Raw genomic sequence first — 22,623 nt, forward strand, 5'->3', positions numbered from 1 at the left:
TTTTTTATTATACATAAGTACACTGTAGCTGTCTTCAGACACACCAGAAGAGAGCATTGGATCTCATTACAGATGGTTGTGAGCCACCATGTGGTTGCTGGGATTTGAACTCGGGACCTCCGGAAGAACAGTCATTGCTCTTAACCGCTGAGCCATCTCTGACTATTAACAATTATTTTCTTTGCTTCTTTTCTTTTTTAAAAAAGATTTTTATGTGTGTTGCTGTTCTGCCTATATGTATATCTGTGTGAAGGGTAACATATCCTCTGGAATGGATTACAGACAGTTGTTAGCTATGGTCTTTATGCCAGAAATTGAATCCAGGCACTCTGGAAGAACAGCAAGTGGTCTTCACTACCAAGTCATCTCCCCAGGCCATATGCTCTGGGTTTAAAAAGTGGTTTGGGAGAAAAAAAGAGGTCAAGAAATCCTTAGAGAACAGTGAGGAGAGGTATATGTGAAGGTTTAAAGGATGAAGGGAGAAAGCAGAAGTGTTTTTTTAATAAGATATTTTCTTTATTTACATTTCAAATGTTATCTCCTTTCCTAGTTTCTTATTTAAAAACCTTGTATACCTTTCCCCAACCACTGCTCTCCAACCCACCCACTCCCATTTCTGGACCCTGTCATTCCTCTATACTGGGTCATAGAAACTTCACAGGACCAAGCGCCTCTCCTCTCATTGAGGACCGACTAGCCCATCCTCTGGTATATATGCAGCTAGAGCCATGAGTCCCACCATGTGATTTCTTGAATTGATGTTTAGTCCCAGAAAGCTCTAGGGGTACTGGTTAGTTCATATTGTTGTTCCTTCTATGGGGCTGCAAACCCCTTCAACTCCTTGGGTCCTTTCTCTAGCTCCTTCATTGGGGACCCTGTGCTATGCCCAATTCATGGCTGTGAGCATTCACTTCTGTATTTGTCAGACTGGCAGAGCCTCTTAGCAGACAGCTATATAAGGCTCCTGTCAGCAAGCTCTTGTTGGCATCCACAATAATGTCTGGGTTTGGTGGTTGTATATGGGATAGATCTCCAGGTGGGGCAGCCTCTGTATGGTCATTCCTTCAGTCTCTGCTCCCTCTTCTAAGAAGGATCGAAGTATCTACACTTTGGCCTTCCTTCTTTTTGAGTTTATGTGTTTTGCAAATTGTATCTTGGGTATTGAAAAAGGGAAATTTATAGTCTCCAAAAAGGCCTTTTTAAAAAAAAAAAATTGGCATATGACTTTTGCAGTGAAAAGCTGCCCACATGGCCTGATCATCTGATTCAATTGTATAGCAATGAAATGACAGATGTCACAGCCAAATGGCTTGTACATCTAACCATGGTGTTTGTTTCAGAGATAGGTTTTCATGATGTAGACATGGTTGGCCTGAAATTAGCTCTGTAGACCACGCTGCCCTCAGAACTCAGATCTTCCACCCGCCTGTGCCTCCCCAGTGTCAGGATGAAAGGTGTGCACCATCACATTTGGCCTCTTTACTGCATAACAACACTGAAATCACCAGCCTGGGCTTGCAAATAGGCCTTTATTATCTTTGAGGAAGAGGATACACAACCCATTCAGTTTTCAAGAGCAGATGTTCAAGGCATATGAAGTCAGAGAGCTGAGGCTGAGCTCATCTGTAATCAACTGAATTATGCTCACATCATCACATGCTGCTTTATAAATGAAGCTGCCAACAGGAAAAAAAAAACTTGATGTCAGTACTCAATTGGGAGTGATTTTTATCAACTATAATCAAACAACTGTCTTTTCATCACAGTCCTAAATCGCCTTAAAACTTTGAAATACTTATTTGTTGCTAGCTGGAAAGATAGGTCAGTGGTTAAAACCCTGACTGTTCATTAAGAGGTCCTGAGTGGAATTCCCAGCAACCACACTTTGGCTCATAACCATCTGTAATGCCATCTGATGCCTTCTTCTGGTGTGTCTGAAGATATCTGCAGTGTACTCAAAACCATAAAATAAATAAAAATATACTTAATTGTCACGTGTGTATGTATGCAGTCATGTGTGTGTGTGTGTATGTGTGCGTGCGTGTGTAGGTATGTGACTATGTATACCTGAGTGGGTACTTGCCTATGTGTGCGTGCCAGTGTGTGTACGTATTTAACAATATGTGTGTGTGTGTGTGTGTGTGTGTGTGTGTGTGTGTGCGTGCCTGTGTACCTGTCTACATGGGTATGTGTGCCTATGTGTGCCTGTATGTGTGTGTCCTGGAGTACATGCATATGCTCCGATGCCTGGAGTGCATAGATAATAACTTGTGGGAATCAGTTCTCTCCTTTCACCAATAGGTTCCAGAGACTAAACTTGTCAGGCTTGGTGGATTTCCCAAACTGCTGAGCCATCTCAGGTTAATTTTGAGTAACTGTGCACATTGGCAGAGGAGGGCTACCATTCATAGCATGTTTTCTTTTTTGTTTGTTTGTTTGTTTTTTAGAGACAGGGTTTTTCTGTGTAGCCCTGGCTGTCCTGGAATCATTCCATTATTTACTACTGAGGGAAACCTCTACTGGACCACTCAGGAGCTAAGAGTCAGGCAACCCTGGGAAATTACACATCCTCCTGCCTGTGACCTTGCAGACTCTAGCTGAAACCTGTTGTCCACACCCTCATTCTACTTTGCACTGAGTTGGTAAAAATGGCACCGCTAATTTAAATTATATTGCTAACTTTACATGTGCTGTTGACCCTTGTTAAAAAAGGGATTCTGGGTGAACTCCTTTAGTCCCATGGCTCTTGGGGGAGAGACAGATGGATCTCAAGGTAGAGTTCATAGCCAGCCTGATTCCAAGACTGCATATGCTACACAGAGCAACCTGCAAGAGCAGAGACTCATTTATTTTCTCTTCCTATTTATTTTTAAGAGATGGGTTAAAGGTGTCTTGCTAAATGGCAATCAGCATTTGCTTCAGCATCCTGGAAGCAGGATTTGGGGCCTGTACCACCACACCATGATCACTGAAAATAACTTGGATGAAGGCAAGTAAAACTCAAAGGAAAATTAGCCAAATGGAAATGATGACAGCTTACTGATGAAGGAACCCAAGAGAGGGCCACACTCAGGAGAACCCATCCTGCCACTAAAGACTAGATATGAAGAAACAGTCCCCCCACTTCGGCTGCGAGCCTGAGACTGTTGACATAACTGTTTGTACCAAGATCCCAAGAACTAGCAATTCTTTCTTTCCCTCCCTTCCTTCTTTCCTAATACATAATCTCTCTCTATAGCCCTGGTTGTTCTGGGACTCACTATGTAGACCAGGCTGGCCTCCAACTGACAAGATAGCCACATGACTCTGCTTCCTGGGTGCTGGGATTAAAGGCTCGTGTTATACTTAGCCATTTATTATTTTTCTCTGTTTGTGATGGTTTTGCAATGAACTCAATCTGGCCACCAAACTTCCTAAATAGCAGGTGACCTTGAACTTCTGGATCCTCCTGACTCTACTTCTTAAATATTACACATGCACAGCCAATATCTGTTCTGGGTGATGCTGGGGATCATAAATTTAGTCATATATTTTATAGAAAGTTCATTTCTCTTTTAAAAATTCAATTTTACATAGAACTTTTTAATATGTTTAACTTTACTTTTTTTTGAATTTTTTAATTAGATATTTTCTTTATTTCCATTTCAAACTTTACTCTTTTGTTTGTTTGTTTTTGTTTTGTTTTGTTTTGTTTTGTTTTGTTTTCGAGACAGGGTTTCTATGTGTAGCCCTGGCTTTCCGAGAACTCACTCCTAGACCAGGCTGGCCTTGAACTCAGAAATTGCCTGTCCCTGCCTCCTAAGTGCTGGAATTAAAGGCATGTGTGCTACCACACCTGGCCAAACTTTACTTTCACTGCATTGATGTGAAGGTTGTCAGTCAGATCCCCAGGAACTGGAGTTACAGACAGGTGTGAACTGCCATGTGGGTGCTGGGGATGGAACCCAAGTCCTCTAGAAGAGCAGCCAGTGCTCTTAACTGCTGAGCCATCTCTCTAGCTCCAGAAATGTTTTAAAAATTAACATCCAGTTTAAGTCAAGAAGCAGAGCTTACCCGTACAGTGGCAGAGGTCTCTCAATGTGCAGTCGATAACACTTCCTGAGCAGCAGGCTTCTCTCCTCCCATGCATACACATCCATAGAGCCAGTGTTACAAATGACAATGACATGAAGGGGGTCCTTCAAAGAACACCCAAGTGTTAGTAGGCTGGAGTCAATGTCAGATCAAAAGACAGGGAGAGGGCCTAGGAGATGGCTCATCAGGTAAAGGCACTTGCTGAGCAAGCCTGGTGCTCTGAGCCCATGTAAAGGGAAAAAGAAAGAGACTGACACCAGGAAGTCGGCCTGTGAACTCTGCAAGTGCTCACACACAGACAAATGCATATGTGCACACCCCAACAGTATGAAGTTTAAAAAATGTAATTTTTTAAAAAAAAACCCCACTGGAGAGGAAAAATTCCAAACGTACCACACTGAGTTTCACGATCATTTCTGGGCAGTACTGAAATGTCTTTAGACGGAGACCATTTATGTCGAAGAGCAAGAGAGAGGATTCAGTTGAACAAACAATCACGTTCTTATCACTGACTCCAAACCTCTGTGGGTTCACCTTGTGACATTGTAACTCGAAGCTTGCTATCAATTTTCCTGTTCCAAACATACACAAAATACAGAGGCAATTTTTGCACTCATTTAAGTAAGAGAAAAACCCTTAATGCTTACTGAAAAGCATATCCCTGCTTCCTTGTCATGCTAGTCTGAAAGAGACAATGAAAACAGTCCATTGGTCTGACAAGTCCATGACCTTGGCCATGGAAAGGCAGGCTATGACACAGTGAAGGTGTGGACAGTCAGTAGCTCAAACAATGGAAAGGCAACTGTATTGGGAAAGGAGAGTAGAACCCAGTCCCTAGTGCATGACAGAAATGGAAACATGTCTGCCTGAGAAATCCATAGTTTGCTAGAATGGTGACCATCAAGCAGGCACAAGTTCACATCTGGCCAAGGAGCCCCCTGCTCCCTTTACAAAATCATCATGTGGAGCATCATCATACGGTGATCCACAATCCAGCACAGTCCCGTGGATCTCCAAGTTCGAGGCCAGCCTGGTCTACAGAGCAAGATTCAGGTTAGTCATGGCAGCACAGAGAGACCCTGTCTTCAAAGACTAAAAATACAAAACAATGACAAACATTTATACATTACTCTGAGGACTTGGGGGAGACACAGGAGAAATCAGGATTTCTTTTAAAAATTGTTTTTACATTATTATGTTTGTGTAGGTATTCAAGCCAGAAGCACACATGTGGGGGTCAGGGGACATTTGAGGGATTTGTATCTCTCCTCCATCATGTGGTACCCCAGGAATTGATCTACACTGTAAGACTGCTTCCTCATATCTTGGTCTCTATCCTCTAAGCCAGTGCTTCTCAATCTTTCTAATGCTTCCTATTGAACTTTAATGCGGATCTCATGTGGTTTTGGGAGTTGGGGAACCCAGCCATAAAGTTGCTTTCGTGGCTATTTCATAATGATAATATTGCTACTGGTATCAATTGTGATTTAAGTATTTTTGAGAATAGAAGTTTGTTATAGGGGGTCACGACCCACAGGTAGAAAACAACTGGCATAAGCCATTTTTCCACCCTATCTTACAGTTATTTATTGCTTGTCATGTGGGTTTTTTTTTTTTTGAAACAAGGTCTCACTGTGCTTAACTGGCTAACAGAGTGCTCACTGTATACATCAGGCTGGCCTGGAACCCAGTCAGATCTGCCTGAGTCTCCTCTGAATGCTGGGATTAAAGGTGTGCACTACCATACTTGGTCTTTTATTTTTATTTTTTAACTTAATCAGTGTGTGTGTGTGTGTGTGTGTGTGTGTGTGTGTGTGTGTGTGTACAGATCTGTGTGGGTGTATATATGCATGTGCTCCTGATTTGGGGCGTGTGCCATCATGTCGGGCTTGAGAAATTTCTATGGTTTACCTTTAACAATTCTTTTGTTCCCAAACTCTTCCAGCTTGATATCATATGTTTCAAACATTTTGACTTGGGGGAAACCACTTCTGGACATCAGGGTTATCCTGTCTTCCCTTCTTGGTGTCCAGAAGACTCTTTCATATAAGGATAATTTGAGAACGGTAGACACAGGGGCAGAGAATTCTGATGTCCTCAGAAAGCTGCTCATGTAAAACACCTGCAGAGAGTATTGCCCAGGGGAGTCAATGAAGAGTAAATCTCTGCAGCCTGGTACATGCACACTCCACATGAGGGGCTTTCAAAATAAACCCCAGAATGGCTGCATCTGTTCTTCACCCAGGACAGGGTGGAGCAGTCATTGTTCCCACTCAAGGTCCAAATAACTCATCAACTTCTGCCCCTCCCATCACATTCAGAGAGAGAATGGAATCCTTAACTCATGTCAAAGGGCTCCTTGGTTATCCTACTACAATGGACACATAAGGCAGAGTTATGTACATTTTCCCTGTGTAGAGGACCAGTCCAGGGTTGTCCTGGACTATTTTTTAAAATGAGGCATTGAGACTGTCAGAGTGGAACCTAGACTGCTTTGAAAGTATGTCAATGTATAAAACCAAATAAATATGCTTGGGCCCTGAGGAGTACCTGGCCTCTGAGCAGACCATTGCTCTCGCAGTACCTGGGAACCAGGCACCAGAGAGCTGGCAGTTAAGAGAGAAGGCAGTTTAAAAAGCATTGGGTATGGTAGCACTTAGTTGAAATCTGTCATGGCCTGTCAGCCAGTGATAGAAAATTGCTTTGAGTTCAGGGTCAGCAAAGGAGTCTGGGGACTGTTATTTTACTTGCCTTCATCCTTTGGCTGAGCCACATTTCAAGGACGCTTCACTAATAGACATTTGCCATTGTGACTGGTCAGGTGACTGCTACCAAGCACAGTATTCTTTCTTGACTGTAGGGTGACTTTACTTATGATAGGGCTTAGGAGAATGGGAGTGGTCTACCTGGACTTCCCTTAGGGCTCAACCTTCCCACTGTCTCCAATCTTCACCCTCCAGTTGCTAGAACACACCTACCTTTGGCAAAATATGTGGGTGTTTCTTACTCAGTAAGACCCATTTCTTCTGAGGAGAACAGTAGATTCCATCAAAACCATATGGCAATACATTGACTGTGGAAATGAGGTATAAATCTGGAATCCTAAAGATGTGGATGTTACCCAAGGTATCACCTATCTGAAATCAGAGCAGCAGCACCAGGTCAGTGGGAAAAGGTTAAGCATGGAGGAAGCAGTGTTATTTGCTCTGAGATTCACCACTGTGTCTTCAAGTCCAATAATGAGATCCAAAGTTGTGACCAGCCTGCTTCACAGAGTTTCTGCACTGATCCTATGAAATAAGACTCTCTAGATCTGGGGTGATGACTCAGTTGGTAACTGTTGGAAGAGACAGAGAGAGACAGAGAGAGAAAGAGGAAGAGACATAGGGTGAGAAAATGTGTGTGTGTGTTCTGTGTTTGTGTTCTGTGTGTGTGTGTGTGTGTGTGTGTGTGTGTGTGTTTTCAATCCCAGGGGCTCCAATGGCTTTCTCTGGCCTCTAAGCCTGCTCATGATACTTAGACACATATGCAGGGAATATATCCAAACACAAATAATTTTTTTTTCCTTTTGGGTTTTTTCAGACAGAATTTCTCTGTGCAGCACTGGCTATCTTGTAGACCAGGCTGGCCTCAAACTCAAGAGACTTTTGTAGGGCATGGTAACTTATATCTTTTTTAATCCCAACACTCAGATGTCATCTGATCTCTCTGAGTTAAACTACCCTAGTCTACACAGTGAGGTCTATTCCACCCAGGAGTGCAAAATAAGACTCTGTCACAAACACATGAGTTAGGGTATATGCAAAAATTTTCCAAGCCCTAATCACTCCTCCTCAGGACACAATGGGACATCAAAATTATCCTGTTTTTCTCAATATCTGATAAAATTCTCAATTTTCTCTGTATTGTGCCTACCCAAACTCACAGATTCAAAAATAATAAACAATTCAAAGACAAGAAGATGTAAAATCACTCAGAAAAATTGTGTGTGTGTGCATGTTATATATATATATATATATATATATATATATATATGCATTATATATAGATTATATACCTCGGTATTCATGGAAACCAGGAAGGAAGTAGGGTATCCTGTTAGATCACTCTTCTCCTGATTTCCTCAGAAAGTCTCTTATTGAACCTGAAATTAGGTTGGCTTGGCTACCAGCAGTCTAGTCCCAGTGACCCTTGTGTTTCCTTCCCCAACAACACTGAGGTTACAGACACATTTAGCCACATCCCACTTTTTATGTGAGTGTCAGGGATTTGAACTCAGTTCTCCGTGCTTGCATGGCATACACTGCTACCCACTGAGCCATCTCCCCCCAAATCCCAGGAATTTTAAAATGACATTTTTAAGAGAATGGCTTAAGAAATGTACATGAAATAGGTCAAAAGATAAAGGATGGCCATATTTATGGTATACTGTACTTGACTCAGCATTTGCAGAGACTCTAAGAAGGCAAGTTACGATTTGACAGTAATGGGGACCTCAAATTGGCAAGTGATTTGTTCTGTGTGACTATTCCAGATAAGGGGGTCACTTACCAAGACAATTGGGCCATCCTTGGTAAAGACAGCTTTCAGTGATTTGCATGGAGACTTCAGGTTGTTAGTCGCCAGAGCTTCCCTGTTGTGACAGTCCCACAGTTTGATAGTTGATTGAATATCTACAGTGACTGCAATGTGCATCTCAGGGAGGGTAGTCAACAGCTTGATACTTGCCGGCTGTTCTGGGCTTTTCCAGGTTATAACGCTCTGGGGAACAAGAGCATCATCATGTCTCACCAACTTCAGTTCAGCTGCTTTCACCCACCAGCTTTATTTGGAAGCCTCGTCCAGACTGGAACCCTTTCTTACTTACAAGGAAAGAATACGAATGTTTGAGCTGGTGAGATGGCTCAGCGGGTAAGAGCACTGACTGCTCTTCCAAAGGTCATCAGTTCAAATCCCAGCAACCACATAGTGGTTCACAAGCACAAACAATATTTGACAACCTCTTCTGGCAAGTCTGAAGACAGCTACACTGTACTTATATATAATAATAAATAAATCTTTGGGCCACAGCAAGCAGCAAGCAGGGTTTGATGGAGCAGAGATGACCAGAGCAAGCAGGGCTGACTGGAGAGAGCAAGGTTGACTGGAAAGAGCAGAGGTCCTAAAACTTCAATTCCCAACAAACACATGAAGGTTCACAATCATCTGTAGAACTACAGTGTATGTATATGTGTGTGTGTGTGTGTGTGTGTGTGTGTGTATATACATATATATATATAATCTTTAAAAAAGAATATGAAAGTTCTAAGCATCCCTCACTGGGCATGGTAGCACTGGCCTAGAATCCCAGCCCAGAGAGGCAGAGGCACAAAGATCACTAGCAGCTTGAGGCAACCCTGGTCTACAATGTCAATTTGCAGACCTGTTAAAACTACATTACAAGACTATCTCAAAAAAGAAAAAGAAACCCAGGGCTGGAGAGATGGCTCTGCAGTTAAGACCACCAGATGTTCTTAACCAAAGGACCTGAGTTCAATTCCCAGCACAGACATGGTAGCTCACAGTTGTCTGTAACTCCCATTCCAGGGCATCTCACACCCTCACATGGACATACATGCAGACAGAATACCTATGTACATAAAAATAAGAAGAAATACAAAGAAGAAAACAAACATTTAGATTATTTGGGGCAGGAGTGGACAGGAAAACAGGACACATGCATTATGCTCTGAGGCAAGCACACACACACTGTACAGACCAGAGAGAAGAACATGGCTGCCAAGATGGCTCAGCAGGGAAGGACACCTGCCACTAAACCTGATGACAGGAGTTCAATCCCCAGGAACCACATGGAAGGGGAGAAACAACTCCCACAAACACACATGAAGAACATTCAGCAGCCTGTGTTCAAACCCATTTCACCTTTTACTAACAGTGCAGCAGAGAGCATGTGCCTGTCATCAATTCTAATGGGGCTAGGGGTGTTTTGAGTTTTTGTTTTGTTTTTGTTTGTTTTGATTTTTGGTTTTTGAGACAGGGACACTCTATACCCTGGCTCTCTGGGAACTCTCTATGGAAACCAGGTTGGCTTCAAAACCACCTGCTTCTGCCTCCTGAGTGCTGGAGTTAGAGGCCTGAGCCACCACTTCTGGCAGAATTAAGTTTTACAACACATGAAACAAAACTATTCACAATGAATCCATTCCAAAACTGGTTATTGGAACATCAATGCTTATACGTTGCAAATGAGGAAAACAGGTAGTGAATTGAGAAAGGACAACACCCCTGCATCCATGCAAGCTGATTGCCTCTAACCACACCTGTAGAGCATTTCCCTAATCAATCATCAATGTGTGAGTTCTCAGCCACCTGTATGCAGTGCTACTGCCAAGCTGGTGTTCCTGGGTGGTATAAGAAAGCTCACTGAGGAAGCCATGGAGAGCGAGTCATAAAGACTGATAAATCCTCCATGGTCTCTGCTTCAGTTTCTGCCTCAGCCTCCTCTGATGGACTGTAACTTGTGAGTCCTTTACTCTAAGTTACATTTTTGGCCATAGCCTTTTAACACAGCAACAGAAAGCCCACTAACACACTTGTAGCCAACGTGTATTATGTGGTAATTATTAGTTCTCAAGACTCTACAAATATCCAGAAGCGAGACCAAGCTGGATTATGGGATTTCTGACAGTTAGAGAAAGCTATTATTCCTCAGGAACTTGTGAAACCATTTCCCATCTGCAAAAGATAACTTTAGCCTTGTTTTTCTTACTGTCATAGTGTTACAATGTACTGATTTACTAGATACATTCTAGAACAAATAAACACAGATTGTCTAACTCAGATATACTTAATAGATACTGGCTTTCAATCTTGTCAGAAATCTGCTAAATGTAATGTTAAATGTTTTTTGCTTACTATAATAGACAGAGACTCCCAAATCCTGAAAGTGAACTCCATACTGCCCAAGATCTCTGAGTGACAAGACTGCCTAGAGTGTGGTATGACAACAACTGAGAATCACTGCTCCATTGCCATGCCTGATGCCAGGGCCTGGCCTTAACTGTGGACAAACAGAGGATACCCAGGGAGTTAAATGTCTCATATTGCCTAAGACAAGTGAGTCATCTCTCCCATGCCCCTCCCCCACAGGAAAAAGCCTCTCATCTTCTGGGCCTGATGGCCAGACTACCTCTGCCAGAATCAAGATGGAATTGTCCACTGCAGGTCCCACCAGATGGATGACTCTATTGTCTCCAAGGGAAACAACTGAGCTGACAAGGTAGCCAGAGCTGTGACCCTTAGGGGCCTAGATTTGTCTCACCCACCACAGAACATTCTTACCCTCCTCCAAGATCATTACTCTTTGGACATCCCCCCTCACAAATAACACTAACATTTCATTCCTTTTGCCTTCTGCTTCAGATCCTGACCTCAGCCTACCAACTCCTTAATGTCACACAACCTGGCCACTTTAAAGATTGCTAGTTATGTGTACCTCCTGGAATTAACTCACAATTTCCACTTACAGTTTTTCGGATGACTCTGTCAAGTAAACTTACATCACCTTTTACCAGCTGCCCCAACTCTGATGTTGCTACTACACCATATCTTTTCTCTATCATTCTTATCTATAGACTTAAGGTGTTTTTCATGATAAACTATATAATCAACTATCATATTCACATGGTCAAATCTTCAAGGTTCCTTTACTTGTTTTTTAAATGTAAAGTTAAAATGTGTTTCATCATGCTAAATTCATATATATATATATATATATATATATATAAGCTCCATAAAATCGACTCAGATTCACCTCTCATGGAAAACACAGACCCCATCTAGATAGGTACACCTGCCAGTCAATAGCCTACGTTCCTACCTGTTGCCTATTCCAGAGGGTGGGATTCCTCTCCTGTTCCCTGGGATTGGGACTCCTCTCACCCCAACCACCAAGACCTAAGGGTTTCTAATGTACGCATGAGAACATGACTTTTTCTCCCCAAAGCACTTGACTTTATTCTCTTCCTCAAATATACATAACTGTTCTAGCACCTTGCTATGTCCAGGTGTTTACTCAAAATCTACCTCCAGGACAGCTCCAAAGAAGCAACCCACAGATGTGTCAGCGTCTGCTCTCACAGACACGGATGCTTCCACTGGGCCTGATCCTTCCTACCCACAGATGGCCCTCACAGATCCTAGTCAGCAAGGAAACAAACCACTCTCATAAGACTAGACCGACACCCCATCCCCATTGTCTTAGGTTTCCCAGACATGTCACCCAAAGTCAGCGGAAAGCAGCTAGAGATCACAAGGACCCTATTCCTGCTTCACCGTTACCTTTTTCTACTTTCTCCTTTTTAAATTTAAACCAAAATGGACAAATGTTAGCATTCCTTCTGGGCTCCACCCAACAGTTACCTGGCAACAGCCAAGGAGGCCTGGCTTGCTATGTAAGTGTCTGTTGGGTCCCTCTCTCTGACCTTTCTGTCTGAATCTTTTCTCTCCCTAACCCATTTTTCCCTCTTTCCCCTTCCCTCTCCCTCTCCACATTTTCTAACCTGCCTCTCCTTTCCTCTCAACATTTCTCCCTTTCTCCCTCTCCATCTTTCTCTGCTCTACTCCCTTCTCAACTTTACTTCCAATGCCCTAAATAAACTCTATTCTACACTATACCCATCATATGTCTGGTACCTCAGGGGGAGGGATGCCTCAGCATGGACCTTTCAACTGAAGCTCCGTACAACCTCACAATACTCTACAAAACATTTCCTGGTCTTAAACACACAACATAGTCTACTTCCTTTTCTGTTTCCTTTGGACACTTCTAGACCTCTCTGGTCATTCTCTCATATCTACAATAAAAATCTTAATCATATCAACTAACAGTAATGTCAGCAGTTTCTTTAATATACACCCAAAAGTACCGTGAAAAAAAAAAAACAAAGCATTTCCAGCAAAATCAGGAACAAGACAAGTATATCCACATTCTCTACTCTTATTGAATATGGTTTTGTTTTAGCTAGAACAATGAAACAAGAGAAGCAAAGAAAAGAGGCCAAGAGGAAAGGGAAGCCAGCGTTTCCTCATTTGCAGGCACTATGAGCCTGTATTAGAGATCCTAAGACTCCTCTGAAAACTCTTAGAATTGATAAACTTCCAGAAAATTGACAGGCTGCAATGTTAACATGGAAAAAAATCACCACTCTTCCTATAGAGTAATAAACAAACTAAAGAAGGGTCAGGGAAGCCTTCTGATTCAGAGCCCCCCTCAAACACCACCCTGAAGGGGCCTGGTGAACAGGGTATATGCTTTTGATTCCAAGCAGGCATAGTTTGGCAGATCTCAGCGTTGAAAGCCAGCATGGTCTACAGAGCAAGTTTCTCCCAAGGCTCTTACACAGTGAAACACTATTTCAAACCAAAAAGAAAAAAACAAAACAAAACAACAACCAAACAAAAACAACAACAACAACAACAACAACAACAACAAAACCAACAAAAACACACCACCAACAAACAAACCCTGGAGTAAGGGGTCAGAGTGATTGTTCAGCAGTACAGAGCAATAACGTTCTTGCAGAGAACCCTAATTGGGTTCCCAATACCTACAGAACACCTCACAGCCTCTGGCCTCTGTCAGTGGGCACCAACCATAAACTAACACAGACACACACATATATAAAATCAAAAATATATCTTCAAAAAGAATACCTAGGAGTAAACCCCACCTTGTAGGAGAACAATATATGATGAAAACCTTGAAACACTGACAGGCCTTTCAGAGATGGCTTAGCAGAGGACCTGAGTTCAGTGCCCACAGCTTACAATCATCTGCAACTACAGTTTTTAAGGGGCCTGACACCCTCTTGTGACGTCCACAGGTAGCATACACACATGGGTTACACATACATATATACACAGAAAATACTTTTACATAGAAATCAATTAAATCTAAAGATAAAAAAGTAAGAAGTGGGGAAATCAGGTGTGATAGTGCAAATCTTTGACCAAAGCACATTGGAATCCAAGATAAATGGATCTATCTAGGGACTTCGGGACAGCCAGGTCTGTACAGGGGGATCCTGTCTCATCATCACCAGCAACAAAATGATGAAATCAGAATTCATATGAGGGTAACATTTGCAACTCGTTGACCAGACTCACCTTGTGAACATCCCAGGTGGAAATTGTATTCTTGGAATTCACCATACAGACAACAGACTTGTCTTGTCCCTTTCTTGTTAAGCCACACCCTGAGATATAACATGCATATCCAAAAAGTCCTGCAAGGAAACCCCAACAGTATGTGGGCAGCAGACAGTTGAGGGACAACTCAACCTGAAGGACATATGGTTCATTTCCCTCTGCCTTGTAGAAGGCTTGGATAAAAGCTGTGGAAAAGATGAAGGGAGGCCACCAAGCACACTGTAGGCTGGTGGTTCAGACACATTTACCCTTTAATCTGTTTCTATAGATACAAAATGGGTCTGGGGCCTGGGGCTTTGACTCCCTGGCCAGAGTTCTCCGTTCTGTTCTGAAAGGCCAATAAACAGTAATCCATTAATCATTTGGAGGCAGAAAGTTCCAAAGTTCAAGATCATTGGTGTGCATTACATAAAGGATTTGAGGTCTGCCTGTGATGCATGACATCCTGTCTGAAGGAAGAGAGAGAGAAAGAAAGGAAGGGAGAAAGAGAGAAAGAGAGAAAGGAAGGGAGAAAGAGAGAAAGAGAGAAAGGAAGAGAGAAAGAGAAAGGAAGAGAGAAAGAGAAAGGAAGGAAGAGAGAAAGAAAGAAAGAAAGAAGGAAAGAAAGAAAGAAAGAGAGAAAGGAAGGAAGGAAGAGAGAGAGAGAGAGAAAGAAAGAAAGAAAGAAAGAAAGAAAAGAAGAGAGAAAGAAAGAAAGAAAGAAAGAAAGAAAGAAAGGAAGGAAGAAAGAAAGGAAGGGAGAAAGAAAGGAAGGGAGAAAGAGAGAAAGAGAGAGAGAGAAACAAAAGGAAAGACAAATCATGTATCATTCCTAGTGAAGGCAAGCAGAAGTTCTTGATTTTAGGCCAGCCTCGTCTACAGATGAAATTCCAGACTAGCCATGGCTATAGAGCGAGGCCTTATCTCAAAACAAATGGAAAAGGAAAGATTCTTCCATTCAAGAAAACATATTCCACAAAGTTGCCTTCACACACACACACATACACACACACACACACACAGTGTGCCATGTACACATGTCACATACAGGAACAGGAATACTAAAAATAATGAATGTAAAAAACTTAAAAGCATATCTCCATCAGAAAACTGTTCCAAGGAAGTTTTTTGAAAAAGATATATACTAAAGCCTATTTGGTAATTTCCCCAGTAAACTTTATCTATACTCTAGGAAGGGAACAAATCATTCAGGGAAAGGGAAAAATAAGGCTGGTTTTATGATGTTGAGCAACCACTCAGCAGATCACAGATTGGTTCCATGTCTAGACTAGCACAGTAGTCCCATCTTATTAAACTACAATTCCCTTCCTCTTATTAAATGAGAATGTAGGACTGCACACAACGGGTAAAACCAAGTGGGGGTCTCTTCTAGAGTACCCAAGCCCATACCACACATCAAAGGAATTTCCTTGTAAGTGAAATCTTTTGCCTTTGCACGGAACTTGGCACGTTCTTGCCATATTCGATCAATGAAGAACTGCTTCCATGTCTCTTTGCCCTGGAGCTGCAGGGTATCCATGTCACAGTAGAGCCATCTCTTCTGACACAATTTCCTGCAATGCAAAGTTGCAATCCCATCAGGCTGACCCAAGTCTCTTCACTGTTACAATGTGCAAACTTTTATTCACTAACCATCCCCATGCAGCAGAGGTCCAGGTCCAGAATCAGAAGGCCTCTTCTTCCCTCTCTGCCCCATCTTGTCCCCTCCTCCCATCCCACCCTGCCCCTTTCCTTACCTCCACAGGACATCACTGCTGGCAAGTTCATTCCAGTCCTATGGGAGAGAAAAGAATCTTTAAACCAACATCCACCTCCCTCTCCTGCTCTCAATTTGTTCTGTGTTGGGCCTACACAGGTTAATGAAACACAGTCCTAGCTCTCGAGGCCCAGTCAGCCTAAAGAGACCTACCCCAGCAAACACAAGTCACCAAATGAGGGCTCAGAGGAAGGAGGTCCAGTCTCCAAAGGTCTGACATGGAATCTCAAGGATGCTTCATATGAGCAGCACATCTTTGCATGGCAGCTTGTTCTTTTCATTTAGCAGAATTTTGTTATCACTGTTACTGTTCTGAGATAGGGTGTCTAGTAGCCTGGGCTGGTTGTATATTCCTGTAATCCTGAGTCTGACCCTAACTCCTGATCATTTTGCTTCTACCTCACAAGTGCTTCAATTACAGTCCTGCACCACCACTCCTGCCACATTTAATCGTTCAAAGTGGATAATATAGCCCCTAGATGTACATTTCCTATTCTATACGTTGGCACTCTGTTGGTGAAGAGAAGCAGCTGAGTCCCCGAGACACTAATGTGTCAGAGCTGAGTAGACAGGTCTGAATAAGGTAAGTTTAAGGAGAAGGGGAAGGAAGGAAGGGAGGGAGGGAGGGAGGGAGGGAGGGGTGAAGGAAGGAAGGAAAAAAGGGAGGGAGGTAGAGAAGGAAGGAAAGAAGGGAGGGAGGGAAAGAAGGAAGGGAGGGAGGGAGGGAGGGAGGGGGGTGAAGGAAGGAAGGAAAAAAGGGAGGGAGGTAGAGAAGGAAGGAAAGAAGGGAGGGAGGGAAAGAAGGAAGGGAGGGAGGGAGGGAGGGAGGGAGGGAGGGAGGGAGGGAGGGAGAGAGGGAGAGAGGGAGGGATTGAAGGAGTGTAGGAGGATGCCAGGCTGTGTGAGTGTGGTGCTGGGATATCTAAGACTGCAAGACTGAGTGGGAAAGGCCAAAGGGGCCTTATTTAGGATGCACCAATTGGAAGAGTTCAGCCATGGAGCTTTTACCTTGTTCACTTGGGCAGCCTGTAGCAAACTGTAGGCATCCAGATAGGAGAGGATTTTCATCATCGGCAAACAAGGTAAATGGATCGCCATCTTCAGTGGCCTAAGTCCACACTGACTCTTCTTTCTCCTCCCCAGCTTGCTCTGATTTTAAAGACTTGGCCAAAGATTTCACAGGATTGCCGACCACAGCTCATCAGACTTTGACTGGAGAAAGCTGCAGCTGTGTAGACGCTCAGCCTGACTCCAAGCCCCCACTCACTGGAACCAGAAACACTCAGCTGAGAGTGCTCACACCTTAACTCACTGCACAGTGATTTTCACTGAGTAGATGAGCTCAACAACCCCTTCCTGGCACTGTGGAGACCAAAAGCACATGATCTGGGGCTGTCCTGATTGATGATGTACTTGTCAGAACTTTCTAGAAAATTCTGAGTAGCACACTAATTTTCAACAGGTTCAATTGTTTTTATGAAGCCAGTTAGGTTGCTGCAAATTACTGGTGTAAGGACTCTGGTTTCCATGTTTATGTCTACCTTGAGAACTGAGTTAGATCAGCAGGACCCACCTCTCTGTGCCTGCACAGCCTCTGAGATCATATGCTGTATACTCAGCTTTCTAGTAGAAAGTGGCAGTTAAAGAGACACATGATGTTTATTGCTGGTCTCTGCACATACACAGGCATAGGCACTCCTGCATATACTTTTACATGTACTGCACATGAATTCCAGGCCAGTCTAGGGTAAAGAATGAGAATTTGTTTCCAAAAAAGAGTAAAAGAGTCATGCTGATTGTATTCATGATGATTATAGTACTAACTAGTAATCAGAATGTATTTTCATTCTTAAATTACCTTCACATGTGTATCTACAGGTAGGGCTTATGTCCTGGATCCTTAGTAACTGTGATACTTTGTACTGTAAAACAATAACCCAAGGAACCCAGCAGTACGATAGAGTACACTCAGACATACACCATGGACATATGCACGTATACATACTTAGACATACACACATACAAAATGGTTATATAAGACACAGTTTAAACTATGCTCTCTACTGATTCAGATTGAGAATAATTTTGAGGACTGCAGATCCCACTACTGGATTTGTTACTACAAAATTGGATGTTAGAACATGAAGCAACTGCAACCAGCAAAACCAAAGCAGCCTGCAGAGGGGACTCAGGCCACAGTACAGGCCCTGAGAGGAGCCAGAGACCTTGCTGTGCTTCACTTTCTCAGTTTTCACCTTTCTTTCTTTCTTTCTTCCTTCCTTCCTTCCTTCCTTCCTTTCTTTCTTTCTTTCTTCCTTCCTTCCTTCCTTCCTTCCTTCCTTTCTTTCTTTCTTTCTTTCTCTTTCTTCTTTTCTTTCCTTTTTTATTTCTTTCCTTCTTTTTATTTTTTCTCTTCTTTATTTGATTTTGAGACAGGTTCTCACTCTCTTCCCCTGACTGACCAGCCTGGATCTTGATATATAGTCCAGGCCTCAAACCAAGATATATGTCTGCCTCTGCCTCCCAAGTGAATGGGATGAAAGATGTGTGCCACAATGCCTGGCTTTGACCTTTCTGTTTGCTGAGCCAGAGGATGGCCCTGGCATTGCTACCCTAGACACCTAAACAATGGATATTTCATTTCATGGTGTATTGACCTGTCCAGCAGGTCCAGTTATTCAAGGGTCTCGAGGGGACCTCCTCCTAAGAACCAAATGGGGGGTAGAGAGGGATGAGGGCCTTGTGCGAATAACAACACGGAAACCTTTCTGGAATGCATCAAAGCCCCAAATGTATTGAGAAAGGCCCAAGGCTTAAATGCACAAGCAAAAGGGGAAGTACAGATACTTATCAGTGGGAGGAGTAGGGCAATACAAGGAAAAGGAGAAGTACTTATGGGAGGGGGGGCAATAGAAATTCTTTCTTTTGGCAGCTACACGGAAAGCAGGAACTTGGTGGTATCAGGGTGTGGTCAGGACATCGGCGATGACTTAGGACTGGAACATCCCGTGGTTGTTCTCGGAATCCATGTGTTGGTGGCCCGCTTTTGACCCCTTTTTCTTCTCGGGGGGTTGGGGGAGAGGCCCAATTCAGAGATCAAGAGTTGTCTTAATAGCTCCCAACATCTCCCCCATTTTAATATTTTTATAAAGGCATATTGTATAATAAATTTGTAGCCACATTTTAAACGATCGCCTAAACATCTGTTTGCTCACCGTGTGATTCTCTAAAACCACGAAGGACACAAGGACAAGTCATCTATGAGGCTTGAATTAATGGTCCCAGTCTGTTGGATATAACCTGGTCCGGCCAAGGGATTTAGGAACGAAGCAAGCTCCGTGGGTAGAGGTAGAGGTCTGATCCCCAGTGTGTAATGTTAGGGGCCATGTACAGGATTGACTCTCAGGCCCACAGATTTTTACCTAGAGTAACCCTGACCTGCTCCTGTGCCGTTTTTTTTGGGGGGAAGGACCCTAGGGCACTCAACCTTCATGCAATCAGACATGCCTCTCAGAGACTGTTTGCAGTACTTAGTCTTACAACTCTCACGGGCGACGGCTTCAGTTCCAATTTTTTAATGTGTATAACCTGGGATGACTGTTTAGTTTCCAATGTGGCAAGAATGTATATTACCATGTCAGAAGCACAGACTATGGCAATCTATAAATGATTTGTGGCATGAGACTGATGGCCAAATTTAGGGGGAGGGGAATGATCTTACTTAAGCATTTTATGGAAATTGAGTCTCTCTCCCCGAGAAGAGGGTGATGAAGCGGTATCCACATCTGCCTCTTTTCTAGTAACCTGCTTGTTATCGCCAACGTCCAGCCGATGGTAATGAACTGAAACAAATGGGCTTGAAAGAGATAAATCAATTTGAGATTTAACAAATCGGGTCAATTTCTGAAATGCCCAAGGACCAAAGGGAATCAATAATAGGAGTCCCAATAGGGGCCCTAAAAGGGAGGGCAACAAGGTTGAAAGCCAGGGGGAGGTTGAAAACCAGTTTTGGTAGTCCACCTTTCCCCTAGGCCATTGTAAATATGTGTGTATGGGTGTAACTCAGCTATCTATATTTCTAAGTATCTACTCTGGTTCCTCTTTAGGTTTTAAACTTCCTTTTTCCTAGTTGGTGGTAAATTCCTGTGTAAGACAGTGACCTAGCTTTTATTCAAAGTGATAGTGTAATGCCAGAGGCAATTCTGAATGTCACTGAATAGGCAATGTTCTTCCTGAATTCCAAGCCCATGGTCAGCTCAAGGACTTTTTAGGATGCTATATCCTGTCTTACGCTAAGACTACTACTTTTAAGACATCCTTTGCCTCCAAATTTTTATCTATATAATATGTTGCTCTGACAGAGCTATGGAAATATTCCTATGCTTATCATTAACAAAATGCGCAGTATGTAGCTGTTGAACTAAGGCTGTGGTAGATACCTTTTCAAAGTTTGTATTCTCAGATTTTCAAACCAAGGATCATTTTCTAACTCTAATAGGCAGCAAAACATAAGCAGGTCTCTTACAAAAACATAACAGTAGATTCCTTATCTAAATTAGGATCTACACAATTAGTTAATTGACAAGAATTACAATGAATATGAAAAGAATTGCCAAGATTGGCGATCTTAACTCTTAAAATTATCTAACAATAAGAATATAGGTAAGGTACACAAACTTTCATAGCTATAAGGAGCTGGCCTGAATGGCCAAAAACAGTGTCTCTGACGAAAGCATCTTGTACATTCTCTGTACCAGTCTTTTTGCCTCACGAGTCAGCATTTTTAGTTGTTTTTATTTTAAGTTGGCACCAGGTTGGTACTCCTTGCTGCAGCCCATGGTGGAGATACGAAGTTTCTTTATCTGTTTGTAAGTGGCTGCTCTCCGATTTCTCCTCTTTTGTGCACTCAACACAGCTTTCTGGTCACCACTGTCAGGGCACTCACAGGTCACAAGTCAGCCTGTCACATTGGAAGCTAGCATGCTCTTGTAGCATTCTGTGGAAAAAACAGAAACATTCCCCCTTTTCCCCATATTAAGTATCTTAACAGGATCATGGCATGTGCCAATAAGTGGATCCTTTTTATCTGCCCTAGACACTATTATATCCAGTTTTTCTAAAAACAAAAATGTGATCCAAATAATGTGCAAGGGGATATAATTTCTCTCCCCCCTTCTTTGTTTTTAAAGAAGGTATAGTTTTTAAAGTTTTACAATACTTTGTCTTTGAGAATTATAAAATATCTCAGTAACATGTGTAACATTAAATTGTTGACAAAACATCTCAAATCTTTGGCTGTAATAGCCAGTTTTAATTTGATTTAGAACACCAAGAAAAAAATCAACACAGGCAATGACTAACTATACTTTTAGTTGCTTTTCTTGTTAAAGTAGTTGTAATTAGAAAGACTAAAAAGGTATCAATAGTCATGTGTGCATATTTTATTTTTTTTAAATCAAAAATGAGTATCCATTTGCAATAATTGATTAAGTATAAGTCCTCGAGAATTAACACCAATGTGTGGAACAGGTAGAAACTGAGGACACTGAGAGCAAATCTTTATAATATGACATGCACATTTATTTATTTATTTATTTTAAGTACCAAATTATTATTTTAAGCCATTACTATTTTGATGATGTAAAGAATGAGATTATATGGCCAATTACTTTTGTATAAGATCCATAATCTACCTGGGATATAAATCTAGCGTGGCATTGTCTTAAGAGGTCTTCTCTAGGCAATCTTCAACATTTTAAAACACCATCTATAGCACATAATTTAATTATCTGTGCTGAAGCAGGCAGAAACTCAAAAGAATAAACATGTGATCCAATTTACATATACTTTTTTTCCCATAGAAGGGTTGTTTTTAAATACAGTAAATGGGATGCATGCATGTATGAATTTATAGAAGATACAAAAGCATGTATATAAGCAATTTTTAACTTATTTTTAGGATGAGTATCAATTTTATTTAAAATGATGGTATGTAATAGGTCAAATATCAATATTTTGCAATAACCAATTGCTGTTTGGAACAAGGAATTCTTAATTAGCACCACAGCAGCTTTATAATAGGATGTTAAAACTTTAAGGTGAAGAAGAATGATTTTACATTAATGTTTTTTCTTGCCAAAGAATAGCTGTGGACACATTTAATAACAATAACTAGAATATGTAGCTAATATTTGATTACCACTAATTATAATCGATACCAATAGATTATAGAAGTTTCCTCTACTTTCTGTTAAAGTCTTTTTGGTTCTCTCCAGTTAATTTGAATTTCACTTGATAGCACCTAACAAAGGCTTAGGTTCTCCTGTGGTGAGTTTAAGGTGAGGTCTTTAGCCAATTAACATCTCCTGGAAGCTTTTGAAAATATTTTGAAGCAAATTTATACCACAATTTTTTAGTATAACTAAAAAACCCTAAATATTAAAAATATTGCCTCTGAATCTTATGGAGCAACAACTATTCCCTAGAACTTTAAACTTTCCTTTAGAGGCATTAGCTAAAATATTTTTCACCCAGGAAACAATATACACTGAAAGATTCAAAGTCTTAGCTTCTTGTATTGAAGC

At 41.9% G+C, this 22,623-nt stretch overlaps 1 protein-coding gene across 3 annotated transcripts; it reads right to left on the bottom strand.

Annotated features, from left to right (window-relative positions):
* Positions 1 to 1,508: 1,508 nt before the first annotated feature.
* Fbxw15 (F-box and WD-40 domain protein 15) lies at positions 1,509 to 17,169 on the bottom strand. 3 transcript variants are annotated; one of them, NM_199036.2, is made up of 10 exons: positions 17,048 to 17,169; positions 16,020 to 16,057; positions 15,673 to 15,836; positions 14,242 to 14,360; positions 8,626 to 8,835; positions 7,053 to 7,211; positions 5,986 to 6,196; positions 4,468 to 4,646; positions 4,054 to 4,178; positions 1,509 to 1,676 (listed from the first exon to the last, which is right to left on the bottom strand). In NM_199036.2, exons 1-10 carry the CDS (start codon positions 17,135 to 17,137, stop codon positions 1,571 to 1,573), a joined length of 1,401 nt encoding a protein of 466 aa, NP_950201.2. In that variant the 5' UTR covers positions 17,138 to 17,169; the 3' UTR covers positions 1,509 to 1,570. The 3 variants fall into 3 exon arrangements, with proteins under 3 accessions (NP_950201.2, XP_006512232.1, XP_011241281.1); XM_006512169.2 differs by lacking the exons at positions 4,468 to 4,646; positions 5,986 to 6,196; positions 7,053 to 7,211 and having other exon boundaries at positions 1,516 to 1,676; positions 17,048 to 17,151; XM_011242979.3 differs by lacking the exons at positions 1,509 to 1,676; positions 4,054 to 4,178; positions 4,468 to 4,646; positions 5,986 to 6,196 and having other exon boundaries at positions 7,134 to 7,411; positions 17,048 to 17,151.
* Between the last annotated feature and the right edge of the window lie 5,454 nt (positions 17,170 to 22,623).

This window comes from Mus musculus, chromosome 9 (assembly GCF_000001635.26).
Source record: "Mus musculus strain C57BL/6J chromosome 9, GRCm38.p6 C57BL/6J".
Lineage (NCBI taxonomy): Eukaryota > Metazoa > Chordata > Mammalia > Rodentia > Muridae > Mus > Mus musculus.